This window comes from Alosa sapidissima, chromosome 9, assembly GCF_018492685.1.
Source record: "Alosa sapidissima isolate fAloSap1 chromosome 9, fAloSap1.pri, whole genome shotgun sequence".
Classification (NCBI taxonomy): Eukaryota; Metazoa; Chordata; class Actinopteri; order Clupeiformes; family Clupeidae; genus Alosa; species Alosa sapidissima.
Genome location: NC_055965.1, coordinates 32,636,403 through 32,658,820, shown reverse-complemented (window position 1 = coordinate 32,658,820; position 22,418 = coordinate 32,636,403). Strand labels below are relative to the sequence as shown.

Genomic DNA, 22,418 nt, shown 5'->3' with positions numbered 1-22,418 from the left:
GTCATTCTCCCCTGGAGTGACAGGTTGAGGTCATTAAGCAACCCGAATATGTCACACAGGTAAGCGAGTTTTGACACCCAGTCCTCATCACTAAAATGTGCAGCTAACGGTGACTTTTTTTCTGTAAGAAATCTCTGCAGCGGCTCTCGCAACTCAAACACTCTGGCCAGTGACCTGCTAAAGATGCTTGTTTTTTGTTGCTCATTCTAGCAGTTTAGCTAACTTCATGTGACACTACTGTTCGCCAAGAACTGATCAAGTGAAGTGAGCTGACCTGAGGCTGCGCAGCGCTGAAGGCAATATGTAAAAGTGTTGAAGGCGGGACAGACAGACGTAAGAAAATAGACCTTGCAAAATGCAAACATGCGTGCAATCAAACAACTGCATATAGACCTATGCCATGTAAAAACGTGACATTATTGCGAATTAAATTTAGTTTAGTTCGCATGCATTTTTTTTAAACTCATGTCGTAGGCTACGGCCCGGTTAGGAATGTCCTGCGGCCCGGTGGTTGGGGACCGCTGGCTTAGCCTACTTTTAAAATGCGCTAGCCTACTTCAATGGAAAACTTCTCCTGGTCCCTAAAATGACGCCAGGATATTTCTAAAAGTTCGTGCTTTTGACCGTTCGTGCCCTGAAAGGCAAGGCACATTCATATTCGGTTACATCTGCCAAAAACGATATAGAGCTGACACATTGACTAACGAGTAATGAGTAGACTAATGAGTAAATTAGCTCTACAGTACCTTATAGCGGCGTGGACAAAGGGAATGACTGCTAATGTGTTGAATCTTCACCGAATAGAGTAAGAGTTTAACAGTCAAAACGTATGTTTATCCATGAAATTTGTTCACAATATGAAAGTGTAGACTGTATACTGTCGAATTATGCAAAAACATGAAATTCAACATTTTAACCTGTACATTTGTTTATCGTGGATTTTCTCAACATAGCACCATGTGCAAAACGACTGGTTTCGCCTTACAAGGGTCAAAAACCTTATAGCGTTTCTAATCCCAGTTCTGATATGGCACCGGTGCCAATGCAAATGGTATTGACGACATTGAATAAAAACAGATTTTGGTGCCTCATTTCGAAATAATGCACACTTGGAGAGAGGCCTTAAACATGTGAATGTGGAAAAGCATTTTAGAAGATCCTCTGTTGAATGAAAAGCACCTTTGCACAAATTTTAAATCTTAGATCTCATATGCGAAGACATACTGGAGAGACAGCTCGTCAATTCCAAATGCTTTCTCACACTGAAGAGACGGCTCATGCATGTGTTGCAAAGCCTTTGATAACAAGTGTATGATAACAAGCTCATGCATGTGTTGCAAAGTCTTTGATAACATCTCAGGTCTTAAACGCCACATACTAGTACACACGTGAGAAGCCTCGTAAATGTGACCAGTGTGGAAAAGCTTTTTGACCATCTGAAAACCCCATAATATGCACACACACACACACCAAAGAAAAGCCTTAAATGTGACCAGTTTGGAAAAAAGAGTAGCCAGAAAGTAGCCAGCAAGCACTGCAGTAAGCAGAAAGTCATGGGTTCAAGTGAAATTCTAGTAAAGAATGGTGTTAATACAAGGAAAAAGGGGGGGGGGGGGGGGTCAATTGTTTACTTTGTGGAAAATGAATATAATCTATTTATACACAATGTATGTATTCTTATTTACATGTTAATGAGTTGGAAGAATTGTATTTTTTTGTTTTTCTTTGATTTGTTTGACACCCCCATCCGTGGTAGCTTTCCTGTGTATATAATAATGTGTAAATACTAATAATGTAATAATATAATGTGTAAATAATGATGTAATAAGCTGGTTATGCAAACATTACCCTCTGCTTAATAAAGTACATAATTAATTGATAATTAATGGTCTGATTGTTTCTCAATAAATTTCAAAATCTACCTCTGGGTACAAAATCTACCTCTGGTACAAATAAAGTAACTTGCCTGTAAATTTACTACCAGTCAAGGTTGGATTTTCCTCATTGTTTACGTTGTGAGATTACGTTAAATCACCAGAATATGATTTACATGCCGTTTTGGGGAGAGCACCAGCATATGTGACACCTCAATCATTGATAGCAACGTTCAGTGATGGGCAAAATGTATAGTGAGCGAAGCTACAAGCTACTCTATAATATCCTTTTAAAGGAGAAATCTGGTAAATTTTTATATACGTTTCTTGACGTCATGAGTAGCCTACTGTCCCCATGGAGCCCCCATGTTCATGCCCCCAGAGTGTAGCAATATAGCTGCCTAGTTGCTTTATCAATTGTTTTGGGGGGGAGAAACAGAGATCTATATGAAACATTGCCGTTTTTTCTGCCGTTTTTACAGGACAACTGTTCATATCATCCTCCCATTCCTGAATCTTTTGTTTTGCCTGCAACACCCATTGTTGATGACACACCCTTGGTTCGGTTCAAAGCTGGTGGAAAAGTGGGCTGGTTCACTAGATAACACCAGGGCCCGTCTATGAATCGTATATATACTCTTTAGATCCCGTGAGGGAGATCTGGTCTCTGAGAGAGCCTGTTAACTTCCTATTAAAGCAACACCAAAGAGTTTTTTGTACCTTAAAATAATGTTTCCAAAATTGTTTCAGTGGTTCATCAACTCCGGCACTTTGCGGCCCTCTATCGGCTATAACCACACTATGTAAGTTTGCCAGATCGGGTAGCGGATCTGTAGTTCGATGGAATGAGACATAAGAAACTACAAATTTGACTTGCATGATGTCGCAATACATCATACTTTCATAAAATCATGCAACATATTCTACCTTGTCTGTGGACATCGTTATTTACAAAGCCGGTGCTGGATAAACAAATAGCGTGCGTGCGACAGAGGGAAAGTTCTTTGGTGTTGCTTTAAGACTCGCCATAGAGAATGAATGGGGAAATTGTGGAGGTTTTAGTTTGACGATGTCGTACTCCCATGCGGGCCGGATGCTATATACTACGGACATGTTTTGGAGGGCCACCCAAAATGAGGTGGCGGGCCGTAGTTTGGGGATCACTGATCTAAAGGTACTTGTGTTGTCATTATAATATAATTCTGCCTTATGTAACAAAATATGGACAATGGACCAACTCCAGACAGAATTCCCCAAAATTGAATTTCGTGGGCAGGGTAAAATTCAGGCTGATTTCCAGGTTAGTGATCTCTTCTATCTCTTAGTGATCTGTTGATATTATTGCTGCAGATTATCTGGGTGTAAACTCAATGCCAAATCCTGTGAGATTGTGGCCTGTGGTCTGCAGACAGCAAACTCCCTGATTGAGCTTGACCTAAGCGACAATGACCTGGGAGATTCTGGAGTTCAGCTGCTGTCTATGGGACTATTTAACTGCACACGTTAAGGTGGGTGATTTAATTCTTGTATACATTTTTAAGGCTACATTTGAACTATGGGGAACATGGGGAATAACAGCAATGATTTTTGTATGAGACAGCACTCAAAGAATGCTCTATAGAAATGTATGGGGTTAGTTTGTAATGACATTATGGTAGTTATCTACACATTCAGATGTAGACACACTGTCCGAAATAACTGTCCGAAGTACGTTACCAATATGGGGGGGAGGGCTTGTCTATAAGGACTTTGATGATGGCCACTCTTGGGATAACCCCCCCCCCCCCTCTCTTCTCAGGCTCTCTTTGTGTCTCATCTCGGAGAAAGGTTGTGATTTTCTGGCTTCAGCTCTGACTACAAACCCCTCTCATCTAAAAGAGCTGGACTTGAGCTATAACCATCCTGGGGAATCAGGACTGAAGCTGTTATCTGCTAGACTGGAGGATCCTCTTTGTGAATTGGAGTCTCTTAACTCATTGAGTGCCATGCGTTGTTTTTAGCTTTTTTTTTTTAAATTACGAAACTAGACACTCTAACACACCTTATATGTGATTTTGGAACTCTGTGATGAATGGAAATGAAATATATGACGATCGTGAAACTCATGAAAACGCACAATCTGGACATTTTATCTGGACATTTTATCATAACTCGGTTGCCGCTTTGGGTCGAATCAGTGACGCATGCACGTCAGGTCAAAACCAGGCCATTTTCGTGGGTCTATCACTAGGTGGCAGTCTCGCCAGGTCTCGCTGATCACTTCCCGGAAAGATTACACAAGTAAGTAACAGGCAACATTTCATATTTCATGAAAGACGTTATATCTCCATTTCTAGAAAAAAAACAGCGATTTTGATGAAAACTAGCCACTGTTTAGCTTGGGATTTCTCAGGAACAGAGGCGTGTAGAAATACACGGTTTGCACCCACCGAGAGCTTAAAGTCTCACCTTTTAATTGAGCTATTGTATGTGTTCTTAACACAGAATATGCTGTGGCTGTACAAAAATCATCAACAATGGTCTAGATTGCTGGCACTCTAGGACAAAGCTCCCGAAAACAGCCTGGCATTCAATGAGTTAAGTATGAACAGAGAATCTACAGTGCATTTTACAGAATATAGGGCCATTCACACCAGAAACGATAATTAACTATAAAGATAACTATAATTATAACGGCATTAGTGTCCACACTGACCAACGATAAGGAATGTCTCTATGAAAGTGATGTCTAAAATGTGATGGATTCTGATTGGCTGTCAGCTGTGTATCATTCTCAAAATCGCTCTGATAGTGATCTTGTCGTAGTTTGTGTGGACATTATCATTCATATTATCCAGAATATTATTACTAGAACTATTTTTATTTTTATGGTAGTAGTTGTTGTTCCAGGTGTGAACAGCCCTTAATTATCTGATAGTTTACACAAAAATGTACCAATATTCATCAGGTTTTAATCATATTGACTGAATCGAATCACTATGGGAGAGTTTGCGGTGGTTCTCCCACACCATAATTAGAGACATTCACCACTAATCATATGCAATGTAGTAAAAGTCAAAATGATTTATATCATTTCAACGAATAAATAAAATGATGCTGTACACAATACGCAGTATTGGAGGACATGGAGCGGGAAAAGTCATTTTTAGCACCACTCAAATTCATGGTCAATCCTGTTCTGTCATGGTGAACCATCAAAAAGAGAAATGTATATTTCCCTCTGTTTGTGTTTGTGTGTGTGTGTGTGTGTGTGTGTGTGTGTGTGTGCCCGTGTTTCTATTTGTCTCCCAGTACTGACCACTGTGCAAAAATCAGACTGAGACCAGATGTGCGGATATGTAAGTCTTTATGTCACTCTTCATGTTTGTGTGTGTGTGTGTGTGTGTGTGTGTGCATGTGTGTGTACAGTGTGTGTGTGTGTGTGTGTGTGTGTCTGTTATTACATAGCACGTCATGACAGAATAGTAGACCTCATAGTGTGTGTGTGTGTGTGTGTGTGTGTGAGAGTGTGTGTTATTGCATAGCACATCATGACAGAGTAGTAGACCTTATAGTGAAAGATATATGAAACCATTTTCCACCCTCAGTAAGAATGTACAAACATTCTCAGGTAAAACCATCCATGTTTCAGCACTGCAATAGTAACCCTAGTACTTTCTTACACCTGGTTGCCAATACACCAGATGTTGTTATCATCAATGAGGAGTCCAGTGAGGTGTACATTTTGGAGGTAGGTTGCACCTTTGATTCTAGCATGGAGGAGGCTTTCTACACCAACCACTACTAAACACCATCTCAGAGCTAGGCTAGTATAGTATAAGTATATATACTCTTTTGATCCCGTGAGGGAAATTTGGTCTCTGCATTTATCCCAATCCGTGAATAAGTGAAACACACACAGCACACAGTGTACACACAGTGAGGTGAAGCACACACTAATCCCGGTGCAGTGAGCTGCCTGCATCAACAGAAGCGCTCGGGGAGCAGTGAGGGGTAAGGTGCCTTGTTCAAGGGCACTTCAGCCATTCCTACTGGTCGGGGTTCGAACCAGCAACCCTCCAAATGTCAGGTCTTAAATCCCATATGCTAACACACAGCGCAGAGAAGCCTCATGTGTGTGTCCAGTGTGGAAGAGTTTTTTTTACAAATTTCAGGTCTTAAAAAAACATATGCCATCACACACTGCATCATCAATGCTCCCAGTGTGGAACAGTGTTTTTTTACAACTTTCTAGTCTTAAAACTAGAAACACATAAGGTACAGAAGCTTCATAAATGTTCCCAGTGTGGAAAAGGTTTTTTACACCAGGCTTTTTTTACACACTTGTCTTTATCGCCACATGCGTACATACTAAGGACAAGACCCTTAAGAGAACACCAGCAAATGCACACTGTTAGGGTGAATAAAAATCAGAACACCACCAAATGCACACTGTTAGGGTGAATAACAATACAAGTGTTAAGAGCAGTGTATGAAAAAAGTGCTGTTATAACAGAAAACAGTAAAATGAATGAGAAGGAGAGCAGAGAGGGGTCTTGTACAAGAAAAAACACATTCATTTGTCATCGAAGACAAAAGAATAATGTGATTACCCAAAAGTTTACAACAGTTAATAATAAAGATCAATTAGTGCCCTTGGGCAACAAAACAAACGGCGGGATATGGTGGGGCAAAGAAACCATAAAGAAAGGCATACAAATGAGATCTGCTTGGGTGCAAAACCCTTCAAGCCTTGAATCACTGCCTGACATCAGGACAATTCAGAGGAGGATGAGGTAGGTTTATTGGCAAGTGGTGACTGCGAAACTGTAATGAATGCTGTATAAATTAGATTCTGTGCTGGCACTAGTTACAAAACAAAAAGAAGGGAGGTGGTGAAGCAAATATGATTCTATTGGGGCACTACAGGATATAAAACCCTCCAAGCCTTGAATATGCCTCTGCCTGACATCTGGACCAATCAGAGGAGGATGCAGAACGTCGAACTGTTCATGTGCTGAAGCTGAAGGCGGATGCAAACATGGGGTTTCAAATTAATAAAAGTATTTAACTTCAGGAGAGGGAGAATGAAAATATGAATATTATAAATATTGCAACTATTGACAAAAACTATTTACAGAAACACCCTGTTGATCAGGCTGAGGTATATACTGTAGCTACATCAGGCTGAGGTACATACTGTAGCTACATCAGGCTGAGGTACATACTGTAGCTACATCAGGCTGAGGTACATACTGTAGCTACATCAGGCTGAGGTTAAGGATCAAAGCATCAAAGTGTCTCAGGGCTGAGAGGAAGGAAAAAAAATAAAGGCAGCAGGCGTCAGTTAGAAGGCAAAGAAGACAAGTCCATCAGCAGCAGCCATCTCCAGCCACCTCCACCACCACCACCTGCACCGTCACCACCACCACCATCAACAGCACCACCATCAACACCACCACCACCATCAACACCACCACCACCACCATCAACACCACCAACACCACCACCATCACCACCACCACCACCACCACCTGCACCGTCACCACCATCAACACCACCACCAGCACCACCACCACCACCATCAACACCACCAACACCACCACCATCACCACCACCACCACCACCTGCACCGTCACCACCATCAACACCACCACCAGCACCACCACCACCACCACTACCACCGTCGTCACCACCACCACCACCACCATCAACACCACCACCACCACCACCGTCAACACCAACACCACCACCACTGTCACCACCACCACCATCAACTCTGGTGGGTCTCATCACCAAGGGCGACGAGACTCAATACAGGTTGGACAGGTTCTGACCACGTGGTGCAGGGACAACAACCTCCTGCTGAACGTCAGCAAGACCAAGGAGATTGTTGTTGACTTCCGTAGAGGTCACACCCAACACCTGCCACTGACCATCGACGGTGCTGTGGTGGAGAGAGTGAGCAGCACCAAATTCCTGCAGCAGCAGCAACAGCAGCAGCAGCCGCCTGGGTTGACATGAGGCTGAAAAAAAAAAGTGTTTATTTTGTTACAAAAAAAAATCTTATTAAAAAAAATCTTACCATTTTGGATGCATGACTGATACTAATTTTGTCCGTGCTCTAATTTGTGCATTTTGTTTACCAATATGAATCCAACTGTCACATCCATAACACACTAAGGAATGTATAAGCATGAGTCGCTTGCAGTGACAGGGCAGACACTAACCCTGTGATTGGGTAAGGTGCTCTATAAAGTGTGTGTCATGGTGGTAGTGCAAATAAGTCCAACAGTGCAGGGATAAGGTCTATAGTACACAGAGGTGGAAAAAGTATGAAAATATTGTACTCAAGTAAAAGTACAAATACTTTGATGAAATATTACTCAAGTACAAGTTAAAATACCGATCTGAAAATGTACTCAAGTAAAAGTAAAAAGTAGTTCATTTAAAATGTACTTTAAGTAAAAGTTACTTTTTTTTTTTTTTTTTTTTTTTTGGGGGGGGGGGGGGGTACCAGAACAACCAGTTTTACTAGAGACTTTGTAATGAGGAGATACAGCACTCAACAAATCCTCCATGGTAATGCGTGGGGTTAGTTTGTGGCAGTTGTCTACACATATCACAACCCTTCCACGGCAAAATGTCGACATGTGAATACATTGAGCCAGTCATGTGGTGTGTTGTGAATACATTGAGCCAATCATGTGGTGTGCTGTGAAGACATCATGCCAATCATCTGTTGTGATCTCGCCGCTGGAGCAAGATTGGTGTCGTGAAGCCTTACGCACACGCATTTCTGCCGAAATAGATGCCCGATAAGTGCCCAAAAAGCGTTGCAATATGGCCGCCGAGTGGAGGTACTTGCCTGAAAGGACTTTGGTCCTAGCTCGAGTTGCTGCAGCCAGCAGCTACTGTAAGGCAGCCATGATCATGCTCCCAGTGTGTAGCGCTGTAGCTGCAGCAACTCGAGCTAGGTAAAACCGATTGTTTCAGTTTTGTTCATACCGACAGTACTCGGTGACGTTAAAAAATGGAGATCTATGTGAAAAATCACCGGAGTTCTCCTTTAAGTTTGAGCAGTAGTTGATTTTCAAAGTTAGTTGCACTCATCCTTGGTTGCTTTGCAGTGAACAGTAATCCAGCACAACTGAAAAGCCCCTCACAGGCAGCTGAGACAGGCAGGCCAATGTTGAGTTGCAGAGAGTTTTTTTTTATATTTGGAAACGAGCAGAAGGCAGAAGCAGATTAAAGGGCGTCGGAGCGTCTGGGGGGGGAAGTATAGGGCCCCAAAGGAGAAGAGGGCCCATGAAAAGTGGAATACGGGGGGCACAACATTTTCACCAGGCATTAGTAATAACTCAGGTAATCCACACATAAAAAATCCAAACAACTCTATAAGTAGAGTCATGTGTAATGAAGTGGAATAACACAGTGAAAAAGTATTGAACACACTAAGAAAAAGCACTAAGGCAAGGAAAGGGAAGGAACGAGCTGGAATCCGTAAGTAGTTAGAGAAGTAGTTATCATTTCTATCTGTGCAAGCTTGGTTAGTAGCCTACATATTGATGGGCTATAAAAAGGTGTTTCATTACCAAGGTGTCACACAAGAAACATTTCATGATGGATAAAAGCAAAAAGCTCCCAAGACCTTTGCAACCTTATTGTTGCAAAACATATCAATGAAACTGGTTACAGCATTTCAAAACTTCAGAATCTTCCAGTAAGCAGCATGGGAGCCATTATCTGCAAGTGCAAGGAACATCACTGCATCATCAACCGGCCATGCACAGGATCTCCTCGCAATATTTCTGACCAGGGAGTCAGAAGGATAGTCAATTCCAAGAGCCAAGGACCATTCGGAGAAAGCTCCAGAAAGACTTGAAGGCAGCCAATTCAATTAAATTCAATTAAACAGTTCTGGAAGTAACTAAAGATCAGGATTCACAAGAGGGACCCCTGGAATCTGTTTAGAACAATGGGCCAAAATCACACCTGATACTGCGACTAATAAGTTTTGTCATTCAGGAAATGTCTTAAAGCTGTCATTACAGCTTAATGTACAACAAGTATTGAAGAAATTTCAGTAGGCATGTTCAATACTTTTTTCCTGTGTCATTCCACTTTATTACACATAACTCTTATGTTTGGATTTTGTATATGTGTGTTAATATAATGTGTGGTGAAAATTTCGAATAGACTTACTGGAAGTTTAGGCTAATTACTGGAAAAAAATAAGCGTTCAATACTTATTTCCACCATATATTTATTTTACCTGAATATTTTAACTTCCAAATTAAATGTCAAAATGAATGTCAGACGAAATTTAAAGTTTGACTGACTGGATTTTGTATACAAAACATAGTGAAAACTGTCTAAGGTCACTCTCACTCTCCCTTGCTAAAGAGCTAAATGGTTTAGTCCGCCTGCAGATTCATAAGGTAGGCCTATCTTTTGTTTATTTAGTTGAGCATCGCTAGTAGTGGACATCTAATTGTTGTGCTGCTGGTGCAATGTCTTTCTCCAAGAAAGCCAAGTCAGGTTACCAAAAACAAAGGCCAAAGCAGGAAAAAGAGAGACATCAAAATGAGGGGAAACAACTGCTAATAAACTTCTTTCCAAAGAAAGGTGAGCACAAACGTCAAAACACGAAATCGCATGGTGTTTGCTTGAATATCTCCGCAATCATTAGTGCTAAAACGAACTGAGACAACCAATTGAAATAGCGGAAAATACACTTTCATAGGTTAGGCTACACATGTAGTCTAATTTAACCCTTTCGTGCCCGTGCCGAACATTCCATTTTTGGTGCTGGATGACCTCCTTACACAAAAAACCTTATTTCTTGAGTAAAATACATACCATCAATGGGATATACATACCATTGTAATCAGAAGGGTCAGTTCTATCAAATGATGTAAAATACATATGGTAATGTTGATATAGTAATGAACAGTCTTTGAAAATCCTCTCCAAATGTATACCGAAATTCGTTAAAATTGAATTTCATTCGCATAAAAATGAATTTTCATCATATTTCTATACGAGATAGAGACAAATATAGAGTGTATGACATGTTCAGCAAGTTGTGGGCTATTTAACAAAAAAGACTGAATTGGAATATCACTAACCTTTCAAAAGTTATGATAAATTAAGTGATAAGTGTAAAAAAATGCAGGAAACGGGATTTAGAATGTTGACAGAATTCACATTCTCTTTCTCACCAAAAACATAAAAGTATGCATAAAAACTAATAATGAAGTCAGACACAATGGTTTAGATTTATTTGGTCCATAAGAATAAACCATTTATTTGTATATAAGCAAATGCTACAGTCAACAATAATGATATATAAAAGAAAAACATGTACCTTACCAGTAATACAGGATAAGTATACTGTATATTTATTGAAGATCAATTCTGAATAGAGACATAGAATACATTTGATTCAACAGATACAACTTCCTTATATAAATTAGTGTAATATGAAAATGATATACATGTATCAAATGTATTATTTATGAAAAGCTAGGAATACAATCAACTTAACTCAAAAATCAATGTGTCTAAACATTGTTTGAAAATTTGAAAGTGGATTACATAGAACAAGCCTGTTGAGAATAAACACATACACACATATACACACAAACTCACACACACACACACACAGAGGAGGATAGGGAAAGGTGGGGTGGGGAACCTGAAGGTTAAACACAGAAGACTTATGACTCATAACGAAACGCATCCCCTTCTGTAGAATGCCAAATCTGACAGCAATTTTGTTTACCAAAAAAGCAGTCACCTACCGCTAAACTCCAGGCCATACAAGCTACTTTAGTGTTATTATGTATTGTTTTTATAACAAAGCCAACACTTTTTCTTTGCAGCTAGCTAAAGTTACATGAAGATGCACTTAGCCCCCGCTATGCCATAATGTTGACGCTGATGAGAAAGCATATTACTGTCAAATAACATGATTTTATGACTACAAATTAAGATTAACCATAACTAAAAACGATGTAAAATATATATTACCTCAGTTTATCCAGCTGTGTGATTTCCAGTCGAGGTAAACTCCAACGAAGTGCAGGTGGCATCTGGCGGTCCATGTTAAAATGTACGACTGAAGGGAAAAGTTTTAACCAATCATATCAAATTGAAGCTTATGTTGTCAGCATTACGGGGAAGATTTCAGAAATAAAATCAGTCATTGGACAGCTGAGATATTAGATGATTGGTCATCGTTAAAATATTAACGAAATTAGAATGGTCGGGCTTGTAAGGGTTAAATGATGCATCTCGTGATCCAGCTCCATCTCCATCACTTTCAGAAAGACTGCATGGCGCCAGCTTGATTCAGTCCTGTTGTAGGCTACATGCTGATCATTATCACTAGGCTAGTGGTTTAGGGCGCGTTTTTTCTCTCCCTTTCTGTTTTTCTGTTTGGTTCGTTTCATTTTTTTTTTACTCAAGTAACGGATGGTATTTTTGATGTAGCGAAGTACAATACTTCACTCAAAATGTAATCAAGTAAAATTTAAAATACCGATTTTAATAAATTGTATTTTTTTATGTATATAAAAAATACAAAATACACAGAAAAACTAACGTGAGTAAATGTATTTCGTTACTTTCCACCTCTGATAGTACATCAATATTGTACTATTGTAGTGGAACAGTTATGTGAGGTTATGTTAACTTGTAAGACCAACAGTGTCCCAAAACCTTCTTTACAGGCCTTTTTGCAGAAACACCCTTGTCAAGTATAAGTAGTATATACTTTCCGTGAGGGAAATTTGGTCTCTGCATTCATCCCAATCCGTGAATTATTGAAACATACTCAGCACACAGTGAAGTGAAGCAAAGCACACACTAATCCCGACACAGTGAGCTGCCTGCTACAACAGCGCTCGGGGAGCAGTGAGTGGTTAGGAGGTTACTTCAGCTGTTCCTACTGGTCGGGTTTCGAACCAGCAACCCTCCAGTTACAAATCCGAAACGCTAACCAGTAGGCCACGGCTTCCCCAAACCAAGAAGCAACCTATACTGTCCTAAAACATGCTGGGTGGATATAGGCCTAGTTGACTTAATTTTACATTCTACATTCCCTGAGAGGTTTTTCAATTAGGCTATCAATATAAACACAGAGGGATAGAGAAAGGAGCCACCTTAGAGATACTGTGCACAGGCTACATAGTGCAATTAAATAAAATAAATGATAATTTAATTAATAAAATATATTAATTAAATAAAATAATGAATATAGAATATGAGTTTTTTTTTTTATATATTTGAATTTGAAAAGCCTTGGGCTGTGTGTTATATCTATCTATCTATCTATCTATCTAGCTATCAATCATTATATTCCTGCACTGAAACTCCATTCCAAGCGGTGGCAGTAAAGGGTAGTTGTCTGTCGTTTGCCAACCACGAAGAATTCCATTTGACTATTCCACGGAGTTCCCGGGAGTTTCAGCAACGTTGGTTCGAGGTTAGTGAATAAAAACTGCGGGCATGAACATTTTTTCTCGATTTGTGCCATCTATACGGCCTATTAACAGATCTCCATGTGCGGAGCTTAATTGAGTGACTTGAGGTAGGTTGAGTGTTTAGACACAATCACACAGGCCGATGTCTTGGTCCCATACAGCAAGCTACACTCGGAACATCCCAAGATGAATATGCCATTGCCATTAATCATGTAACAGTTAACAGTTCATGTTATGTTCCATTTACTTAAATATAGATGCGAACTTGTAAGGCATTCTAATTTGTGTGTGTAGAAAACTTTGGATGGGATCATCTTTGGTGCGTTGGGAACATGGATCTCCACGGTAACGATAACGTTACAGAAACGCAATACCAGCTGACAGTAATGGTGAAAGAAGAGGAGACATATGGAAATATAACTGCATTTCAACATGATGACGAAAAGCTTCAGTGTACAACTGAATCAGACCTTGCCGAGTCCGAAGTTACTACTGAGACACTACAGACAGCAGCGGAGATTGAAGTGACGATCGAAGACGACCATGAGCCCGATTATCTGCTGGAAAGTAAGTCCTTTCAGATGGCCTTATTAAAAAAAACACAAATCCTCAATTTATCATATATACATACATTGTCATGTTAGTTCTAGATACTTTCTAATGAGGAGACACAGCACTCCAAAAATGCTCCATAGAAATGCATGGGGCTAGTTTGTAACGCCAATATGGCCGTTACACATATCCCACCCCTTCCTCGGCAAAACGTCGGACATGTGAATACATTGAGCCAATCATGTGGTGTCATGTGAATACGATGAGCCAATTATATGTTGTGTTGTGAAGATAGCTTCCCAATCATGTGTTGTGAACTCGCCACTGGAGCAAGATTGGTGTCGTGAAGCCTTGCGCACGCGCATTTCTGCTGAATAGAATGTCCAATGATTGCCCAAAAACCGTTACTATATGGCCGCCAAGTGGAGGGACTTGCCTAAAAGGACTTTCTGTCTGTGCTGATATAGGGAGGGAAAGTGAAAAACAGCGCCACAAGTGGTTGCGTTCCTATAAGACCTCCGGCCTAAGTAGCCTACATCCATCGCTGCAGCCTGCGGGAAGGCAGGGCTTGACATCAACCCCCGCCCACATCCAACATCCATATTTTCTTTGCCTACATCACTCCCTATACACTCAAACAGCCTAGTAGCGAAGCTAATATAGCATCTTTTTTCATATTAGATTATAGAAACTGATGATGTAGGCTAAACACAACATTTTATGCAACAACAGAGAAGTTTTCAACTTGCAAATTTTAAAAAATTGGTCATTTTAAATATTGATGACAATGTGTTGAAATGGAAAATGAGCCATATTTAATTTAATTTAGCCCTCAAAAGTAGAATGGTGTATTGTTTCATTATCATGGACTATCAGTTTAACAGCAAGAATTCTCCATTACAACCAAATGTAGCCTACAAAGGGTCGATTTTGCTTTATTAGCAACAGGTGAACTAGAAGCATACATTGTGTAACTGTTTAGATCAAGCTAGACATATCCTCATCTCAAATATAGGCTACTGCCCAGATAGTAGTGTTGCACGGTGTATCGATACTAAAAAGGTATCACGATGCCTTCACGCAAAAAACGATACGATTTCAGACGTTTTTAGAATCGATACTTTATTAAAATAATAACGTTCTGTGTCTGTGTAAACTGCTGCTCTCACTGCTCCTTGCACGCATCTAGGCAAGTGGGCGTGTCAAGCAGGCAGCTCTGAGTGAGTGAGTCCGCAGCCAACGTCAACATAGTTCTAGGCCTTGTGGATTAAACAAAAGGTGCAGTGAAATCTGCAACTATTTCGGATACATCGCGAATAGTGAAGGCAAGCCATCAAGTACAGAGAGGCCCGTTTGTAAAATATGTTTCAAAGTCATTTAAAAGCAGTAGGCTACGCATGGAACTTGGCTAAACACCTCACAGACATATCCCAACATTTTTAAAGAGTTCAAAGAGCGACAGGTTAACGAATATGCTATAGAAAACACGACTACGAGTCACGTGACATCTCGACTGCGATGCAGGCGTAAAATCTTCCGCTCGCCTAGAGACATACCCCAAAACCGTTTAAAATCAACCAAAACCCAGTTTTTATTTACCAATTTAACAATGACTTCGACGTCAACCAAAAGCGGCCACAAGAGAGAACTGGAATTGTCTCCAGCAAAGAAAAAACCCAAAGAAACGGCATCGATATCCAGAGATGACCTTGATGCAGCCATTTTAAGTGGAGTTAGCAGGGCACTGCAGGAACAACAACGAAGTTTTGATGCTTCAGTGGCCCAGGCTGTAAAGGAAGCTCTGGAATCGACTCTCCTGCCTCAACTTACGTATTTGAAAGAGGAGATATCATCTGCTAATGAAGCCATTCGGAACTTGGCGTTGGACCTAGGCCACCATGCTAGCAAGGCGCAGAGAACCCAAGCTACAGTGGAATCTCTTCAAGCTGCAGTTCGCTCCAACAAGCATGACCTCAATGATACTGCCTCCAAACTGGTTCACCTACAGAACAGCCTGAACGAGATGCAGGATAGAAGCAGACGAAACAACCTCAGGCTTATAAATCTCCCTGAATCAGTTGAAGGGTCTGATCCGGTGGGCTTTTTGCAGACCAACCTTCCTAAGTGGATACCGTCCCTGGCTGGACGTAACATAGAGATCGACCGCTGCCACCGCATATATGACGGCAACTTTGGCAAGTCTGGAGCTCATACACAGAAACCCCGCACTATCATTTTCCGTCTGCTGAGATACTCCGATAGACAAGCTATTCTGAAGGGGTCGCGTGCAGCTCCTCCGGTCAAGCATGGTCAAGCCAGTCTTTATTTTTTCCCGGATTACAGTCCTCATACTGCCGCTAAGAGGAGAGAATTCACACCAGTGATCAAAGCGCTCAAGGCCGCTGGTCTTAAGTCCTTTCTTCTATATCCTGCAACCCTAAAAGTAGACCACAGAGGATCTCAACTCACCTTTAGCACCCCGATCGACGTCGAGAAATTCTTGCAGTCAGTGGATACCGACACGTCGGGCGCCCTTGCCAGTGCAGAGAACCTCTTCCAGCCACTGGAGGTTCACACATTGGGTTATCAACCACCGACCCAGTCCTCTACCGCCGAGGCCGAAGATAACAACCGAGCGAATGCAACCTCTAGCCCTGCTACACCACTCATGGACACGTAATGTACACACTCGCGATAATAAAGATAATACATTATCAATCTGGACAAATATCATACTGATGTTATACTCTTTGCTTTTATTTAGTTATCATTGTGTGAGTGCCGCGTTATTGTTTTTTGAATAGCTAACTAAAACTGGGTGTTAACTTTAGCATATCTCTAGCGTTTTTTTGGGGGGGTCTTACAGCGAGCTAGACCCGATCTGCGTTGCTGTTGATAATGCCACGGATCTGCGTGATTTTATGTTCTGCAAAGCCTGAAGGAGCATTTGGCGTCCTCGCGGCTTGCAATTGTTTTGTGTACATAGTTTTCCTCTTCCCTTCCTGGTTCTTTTTTGGCATACGGTACTGTTTTGTGTGGATAATATACATGATAGGTAAAGTGAATACAAATATGTTTTTGCACTCAACGCTCGTCAGTCTGATTATGATCACGACTTTACTTTACGCCTTCATCTCTCTTGACCCGCTCATATGTCTGACCTTTATGTAATAACATGGAATGTAAATGGCTTGAATTCCCCTGTCAAAAGAACTAGGTGTCTAGAATTTCTCTACCGTAAAAAAGTTTCACTAGCCATCATTCAGGAGACGCATTTAAAGAGCTGCGATGTACATCGATTTCAAAACAGACGTTTCAAAATTCTAACCCATTCTTGCGCTTCTAACAAAACAAAGGGAGTACTGATTTTGGCTGCGAGACATCTTCCACTGACTGTCCATCATACTTTCAGTGATGACAATGGTCGCTTTACTTTAGCCGTTGTTACTATTTGCCGAGCCAGACTAGTGGTAGCATCAGTTTATGCACCTAACAACTTTGATCCAGACTTCCTTCACTTGTTGCGTGATAAATTTATAGGGATGCCAGACTCTAATTTGCTTGTTGGGGGCGACTTTAACTGTGCCTTGAATGATATTGACAGAACCTCTTCTTCCATGGATTCACACTCTTCCCCAGCTCTTAAGAATTTTATTTCCGACCTGAATCTCATTGATATATGGCGATTTCATAATGAAAGTAACAGAAATTATACATTTTTTTCCAATAGGCACAAATCATTTTCTCGAATTGATTACATATTTCTGAGCCAATCTCTAGTCCACTTGGCCAAACCGGACATCTTGCCTATTCTACTGTCTGACCACGCACCTGTGTTGTGTTCCATACACCTAAAAGATATCCCTAAAAAGGCCACGAGATGGCGCTTTAATGATTCTTTATTGTTAGATAAGAGATTTGAAACTCAGATTCATCAAAAACTGAATGAATTTCTTGAGACAAATAAGGACCAATGTGATGACCCACAGATACTATGGGAAACCACTAAATGTTTTCTACGGGGCTTTTGCATCTCTTTTTCATCCCATTTAAATAAAATTAGGAACAAAAGATTTGAAGAATTGGAGCTTAACATCAAAACTCTTGACCAAGAACAAAGACAAAATCCAACTGATAGTGGGGCCAATACACTCACTGCATTGCGTTCTGAGTATAAAATGCTAAGTCTCAGAAAGGCAGAATTCACTCTGCAACGTACTAGGCAAAGATACTATGCTGAAGGAGAGAGACCTAGCCACCTTCTAGCCTTAAGACTGAAGGAAAATGAATCAAAAGCAAATATATATGCAGTCAGAGACCCAAATGGTTTGACCCTCACTGACCCTATAGCTGTTAATGAGGTCTTCAGACGTTTCTATTCAGATCTCTACGCCTCAGAAGTTACTTGGGACCACATGCAGAGTGGATCTTTCTTTGATGATCTTAATTTACCAAAACTTTCTCCTGAGGACGCAGAACAATTACAATCACCACTTACTCTAGATGAACTGAGTACTGCCCTTAGATCTCTTAACAAAGGCAAATCACCAGGATTGGATGGTTTACCACCTGAGCTTCTCCTCCTTGTTTGGGATGTAGTTGGTCCTCTCCTCTTAAATTCAATTAACTATGCCCTGGAGACTGGTCAATTCCACAGAGATCAAAATGTGGCCCTTATCTCTTTATTATTAAAGAAGGGAAAGGACCCACTTGATTGTGCTAGTTTTAGACCCATCTCCTTGATTTGCTGCGATGTCAAAATATTCGCCAAGGTGCTTGTACACAGACTAGAAGAATACGTAAGCAAGTTGATTAGTTTCGATCAGACAGGCTTTATTAGAGGGCGCACGGCATCAGACAATATACGTAGGCTCCTACATATTATTAACTCAGCTGACTCCTTCCCTGAACCTATTGCCCTTTTCTCACTTGATGCTATGAAAGCTTTTGATAGGCTTGAATGGAATTATATGTGGGCTGTCCTAGATAAGTTTGGTTTTGGACCTAAGTTTATTGGTATGCTTAAAACTTTGTATAACTCACCAACAGCATGTGTAATGACAGGTTCTAAAATATCATCTCCTTTCAAATTAGAGAGGGGTACCCATCAAGGGTGTCCCCTTTCCCCTATCCTTTTCTGTCTTTGTGTTGAGCCTTTAGCACAAATGATTAGGCAAAGTAGACATATTGTCCCTGTGAGGCTATATGGCAAGGATCATCATGTATCTCTTTTTGCTGATGATATCCTGCTGTTTTTATCTAGGGTGGAATCCTCAGTCCCCCAAGTTTTACTGTTGTTCGATCACTTTCGACGTCTCTCAGGTTATAAGATCAATTGGGATAAGTCTGTTTTGATGCTCCTCAACAAAATGTCAAAGGTTGTTAATATACCCCCATACATCCCTATTAAGGATTCTTTCACTTATTTAGGCATTCAAATTCGCCCTACAATCACACAAATTGTGAAGGAAAACTTTGTCAAGGTCATGAAAACTGTCCAGTCTGATATTCATAGATGGAATAAGTTACCAATGTCTCTGCAAGGAAGAGTGAACATAGTCAAAATGAACATACTACCCAGAGTAAACTTTTTATTTTTTATGATCCCTTTATCTCCTCCTCCCAATTATTACAAGGACATTCACTCTGCGATCTCTAAATTTCTTTGGAGTGGTAAACGCCCAAGAATAAAGCTAACTACATTACAGCGTCCTAAACTACTCGGGGGCCTGGCCCTACCAAACTTCCAGTTATATCATTGGGCATTTCAAATCAGAGCTTTACATGTTTGGATTGACCCAGAGTCGAAAGTACCTTGGAGATCTATTGAAGAGGCTTTGGTGAAGCCTCATAGATTACAGGATTTGCTTTTTACTGGACTTGGTCGAACCAACCAGAAGTTGAGGTTGGGTTGTATAATTACGCACTCTTTGAATATTTGGAAACAGGCAGGGAAATGCATGAATATTCAACTCTCCGCCAGCGCACAGACACCTCTCTGGCACAACTTTAAACTCTTGACAGGTGGCAAGCCATTTCAAAATCCATTGTGGTCCTCCCAAGGCATAAATGTATTCACTGATTTATATGATGATAATGGGCTACGTTCATATCAAAATCTCCAAAACTCATTCAACTTACCTGCTTCGTCATATTTTGTCTTTCTTCAGTTACGTTCTGCACTCAGAGCATATGGGGTACCGTGGGACCGACCACCAAGATCCCATCCAATGTTAGAATGGGTTAAACCTTCTAACTGCTTGAAAGGCAGAGTCTCTTTTATCTACACAGCCTTATTAGATAATTCTGCCAAATGTCTGCCCATAGAGAGACTTTGGGATAGGGAACTCTCCGCATTCAATCAGGACCTAGACTGGGAAACAATTTGGCTCAATTTATCTCAATGTTCCAAAAATGTAGCTCACCATCTGATCCACTACAAAACTATACATAGAGCATATGCAACTCCACACATGAAACGTGTTCCTAGCTCTACTTGCAACATTTGTAATGTCTTACCTGGCACATTTTTACATATGTTTTGGGAATGTCCCACAATTGCAGAGCTATGGATGTTTGTAGTGGAGGAAATGTCAAAGCTCCTGGATCTTAATATCCCCAGAACACCACACATTTGCCTTTTAAATGATGATTCGGACCTTGAATATTCTATAATCCAAAAGAAAATGCTGATGGCAGGTTTCACAGCATCTAAAAAAGTTGTTTTACAATTATGGATCAACCCTCATATACCATTCAAACGTTTTTGGCTAAGTTATGTAGATGATATTGTCAATTTAGAATATCATACTGCTCGCGTAAACAAGGCCAAGGTATCCACCTTACAAAAATGGGAGGCATTAATTTGCAGGGTCAAAGATCTCACACCTCTTGTGTGATGAGTTGCGTCATTGTATAAAATACATGTTGCTGTTGAGTGCTCTTTCTTTTCTCTTTCTCTGTAAATATCTATTTTTGTCATTTTGCATTTTTAATCTCTTCTTTTTAACACAATGTATGCTTTTATATGTCATGTATCATTTTATTATTTCATGTAACCGTATTGCCCCCCCCCCCCCCCCCCGTCCCCATTTATATAACTCAATAAACAGTTGATCACAAAAAAAAAGAAAACACGACTACATGGTTAGTGCCAAGTTCTTCTCTTATGTTTTAGTCTAGCCTAAGTGAAACGAGTATGGTTCTCTGGGATAAAGCGAACCTTCCTCCATCAATGAATTTTGACGAGACAACGAGCTGTAATCATTTTTACGAGACATAACGATCTATAATCATAGGGTGCTAACGTGATGAAAGCGCAATGTTCACGCCAGAATAACATTAGGCTACCATAACTTGTAAACAATCTATTTCATGTTCGGTCAGTACTACTGGTAATATTTGTCATGGCATGTAGACCGCTAATTCAAGTCCACAGCATACCACCAAATAGTGTTGAGTCCTAATAATAATAGCGGCTTATTGTTACAGTACGTGGTAGCAAATCATGTTATCAAAGAAATAGACGTAATGTAGGAATGCACACAGATATATTGCAACAGGTAATGGTGTAGGCCTATCTGACGAAGACCTGAGTGGTTGGAACTTCGTACTTGTACACTGGGCGCAAAGGAAGGCCTAGGGTAGCCTATACTGTACATCAGATGGCCTAAAGATTAGGCCTCTCTGCTTAGCATTCAGTGATTTTAACACTGACCTTGATCTAGCCTAGTTTGGCTATTTAAAGCCACTTTATTGCCAAAACACAACACAATGTAAATGAACTATAACAAACAATAAAGGATTTAATCACACAAAGTAGGCCTACTATTTTACTGACTATAAAAAAATAATAATTATATAGGAAGTTTAGAACCCAGAATTGACCTGCACAAAGTGCACTGAATTCAACACAAATGACTCCATACACTTGGAGGAGGTATGAGTCCTTTCTTCTCTAGATATCTTAGGATTTCGCCGTAGTATCGTTTTAGTATCGAGCATCGCGATATTTATTGCAGGTATCGTATCGAAGTCATAATTTTGGTACTGTGACAACACTACCAGATAGCAAGCAGATATCGGACCACCGGTAGATTCTGGTCGGCAACCCGCAATGGTAGGCCACCATCAGAGGGACTGCAATCAATTTGTATATCTAAGCTAATGTTGGAATTACTTACTGTTTGGATGTTGAGCTTAGCATGCTTAGTTACAGCTCCTTGCAGAGATCTATTCATTTTATTGACTCAAAAGGGCTTGTCCCAAGTACGAACCTTTATTTTAACTAGCTACATATAAAACATTATGAATTGCCACACATATCAGTAGCCTTTTGCACCAATTTGCCTTTTTTGCTGCCATCTGCCATCTGTGAAACGGCCGATATTTTCAAATATGCTGGCCACGACTAAATTGATGATGAGTGTCCCCAACCTATTCTAAGAGTGCAGATCTGGAAACTTTCCATAGTTTCCAAGTTTTTTAAGATTAAAGCCTAAAACCGTGAGGCTGAAGGCTAATT

At 40.5% G+C, this 22,418-nt stretch overlaps 3 protein-coding genes across 8 annotated transcripts in view; 1 reads left to right on the top strand and 2 right to left on the bottom strand.

Annotated features, from left to right (window-relative positions):
• The window catches only part of LOC121718874 (gastrula zinc finger protein XlCGF57.1-like), a 404,172-nt gene that overhangs the window by 44,174 nt on the left and 337,580 nt on the right, over positions 1-22,418 (bottom strand). The gene's annotated exons all lie outside the window — the stretch shown is intronic.
• The window catches only part of LOC121718943 (zinc finger protein 239-like), a 627,858-nt gene that overhangs the window by 393,175 nt on the left and 212,265 nt on the right, over positions 1-22,418 (bottom strand). The window lies entirely within an intron of this gene.
• Positions 1-22,418, top strand: part of LOC121718869 (gastrula zinc finger protein XlCGF57.1-like) — a 58,530-nt gene that overhangs the window by 3,964 nt on the left and 32,148 nt on the right. Inside the window, exons 1-2 of one of the 5 annotated variants that reach the window (XM_042104236.1) lie at positions 13,256-13,344; positions 13,637-13,909. The exons of 2 other annotated variants lie outside the window; for them this stretch is intronic. In XM_042104236.1, the coding sequence (XP_041960170.1) occupies positions 13,675-13,909 (235 nt within the window). In that variant the 5' untranslated portion in view covers positions 13,256-13,344; positions 13,637-13,674. Of the gene's footprint in view, positions 1-13,255; positions 13,450-13,636; positions 13,910-22,418 lie in introns of those variants that run through there. 2 more of the 5 variants (XM_042104235.1, XM_042104242.1) reach the window with 2 other exon arrangements.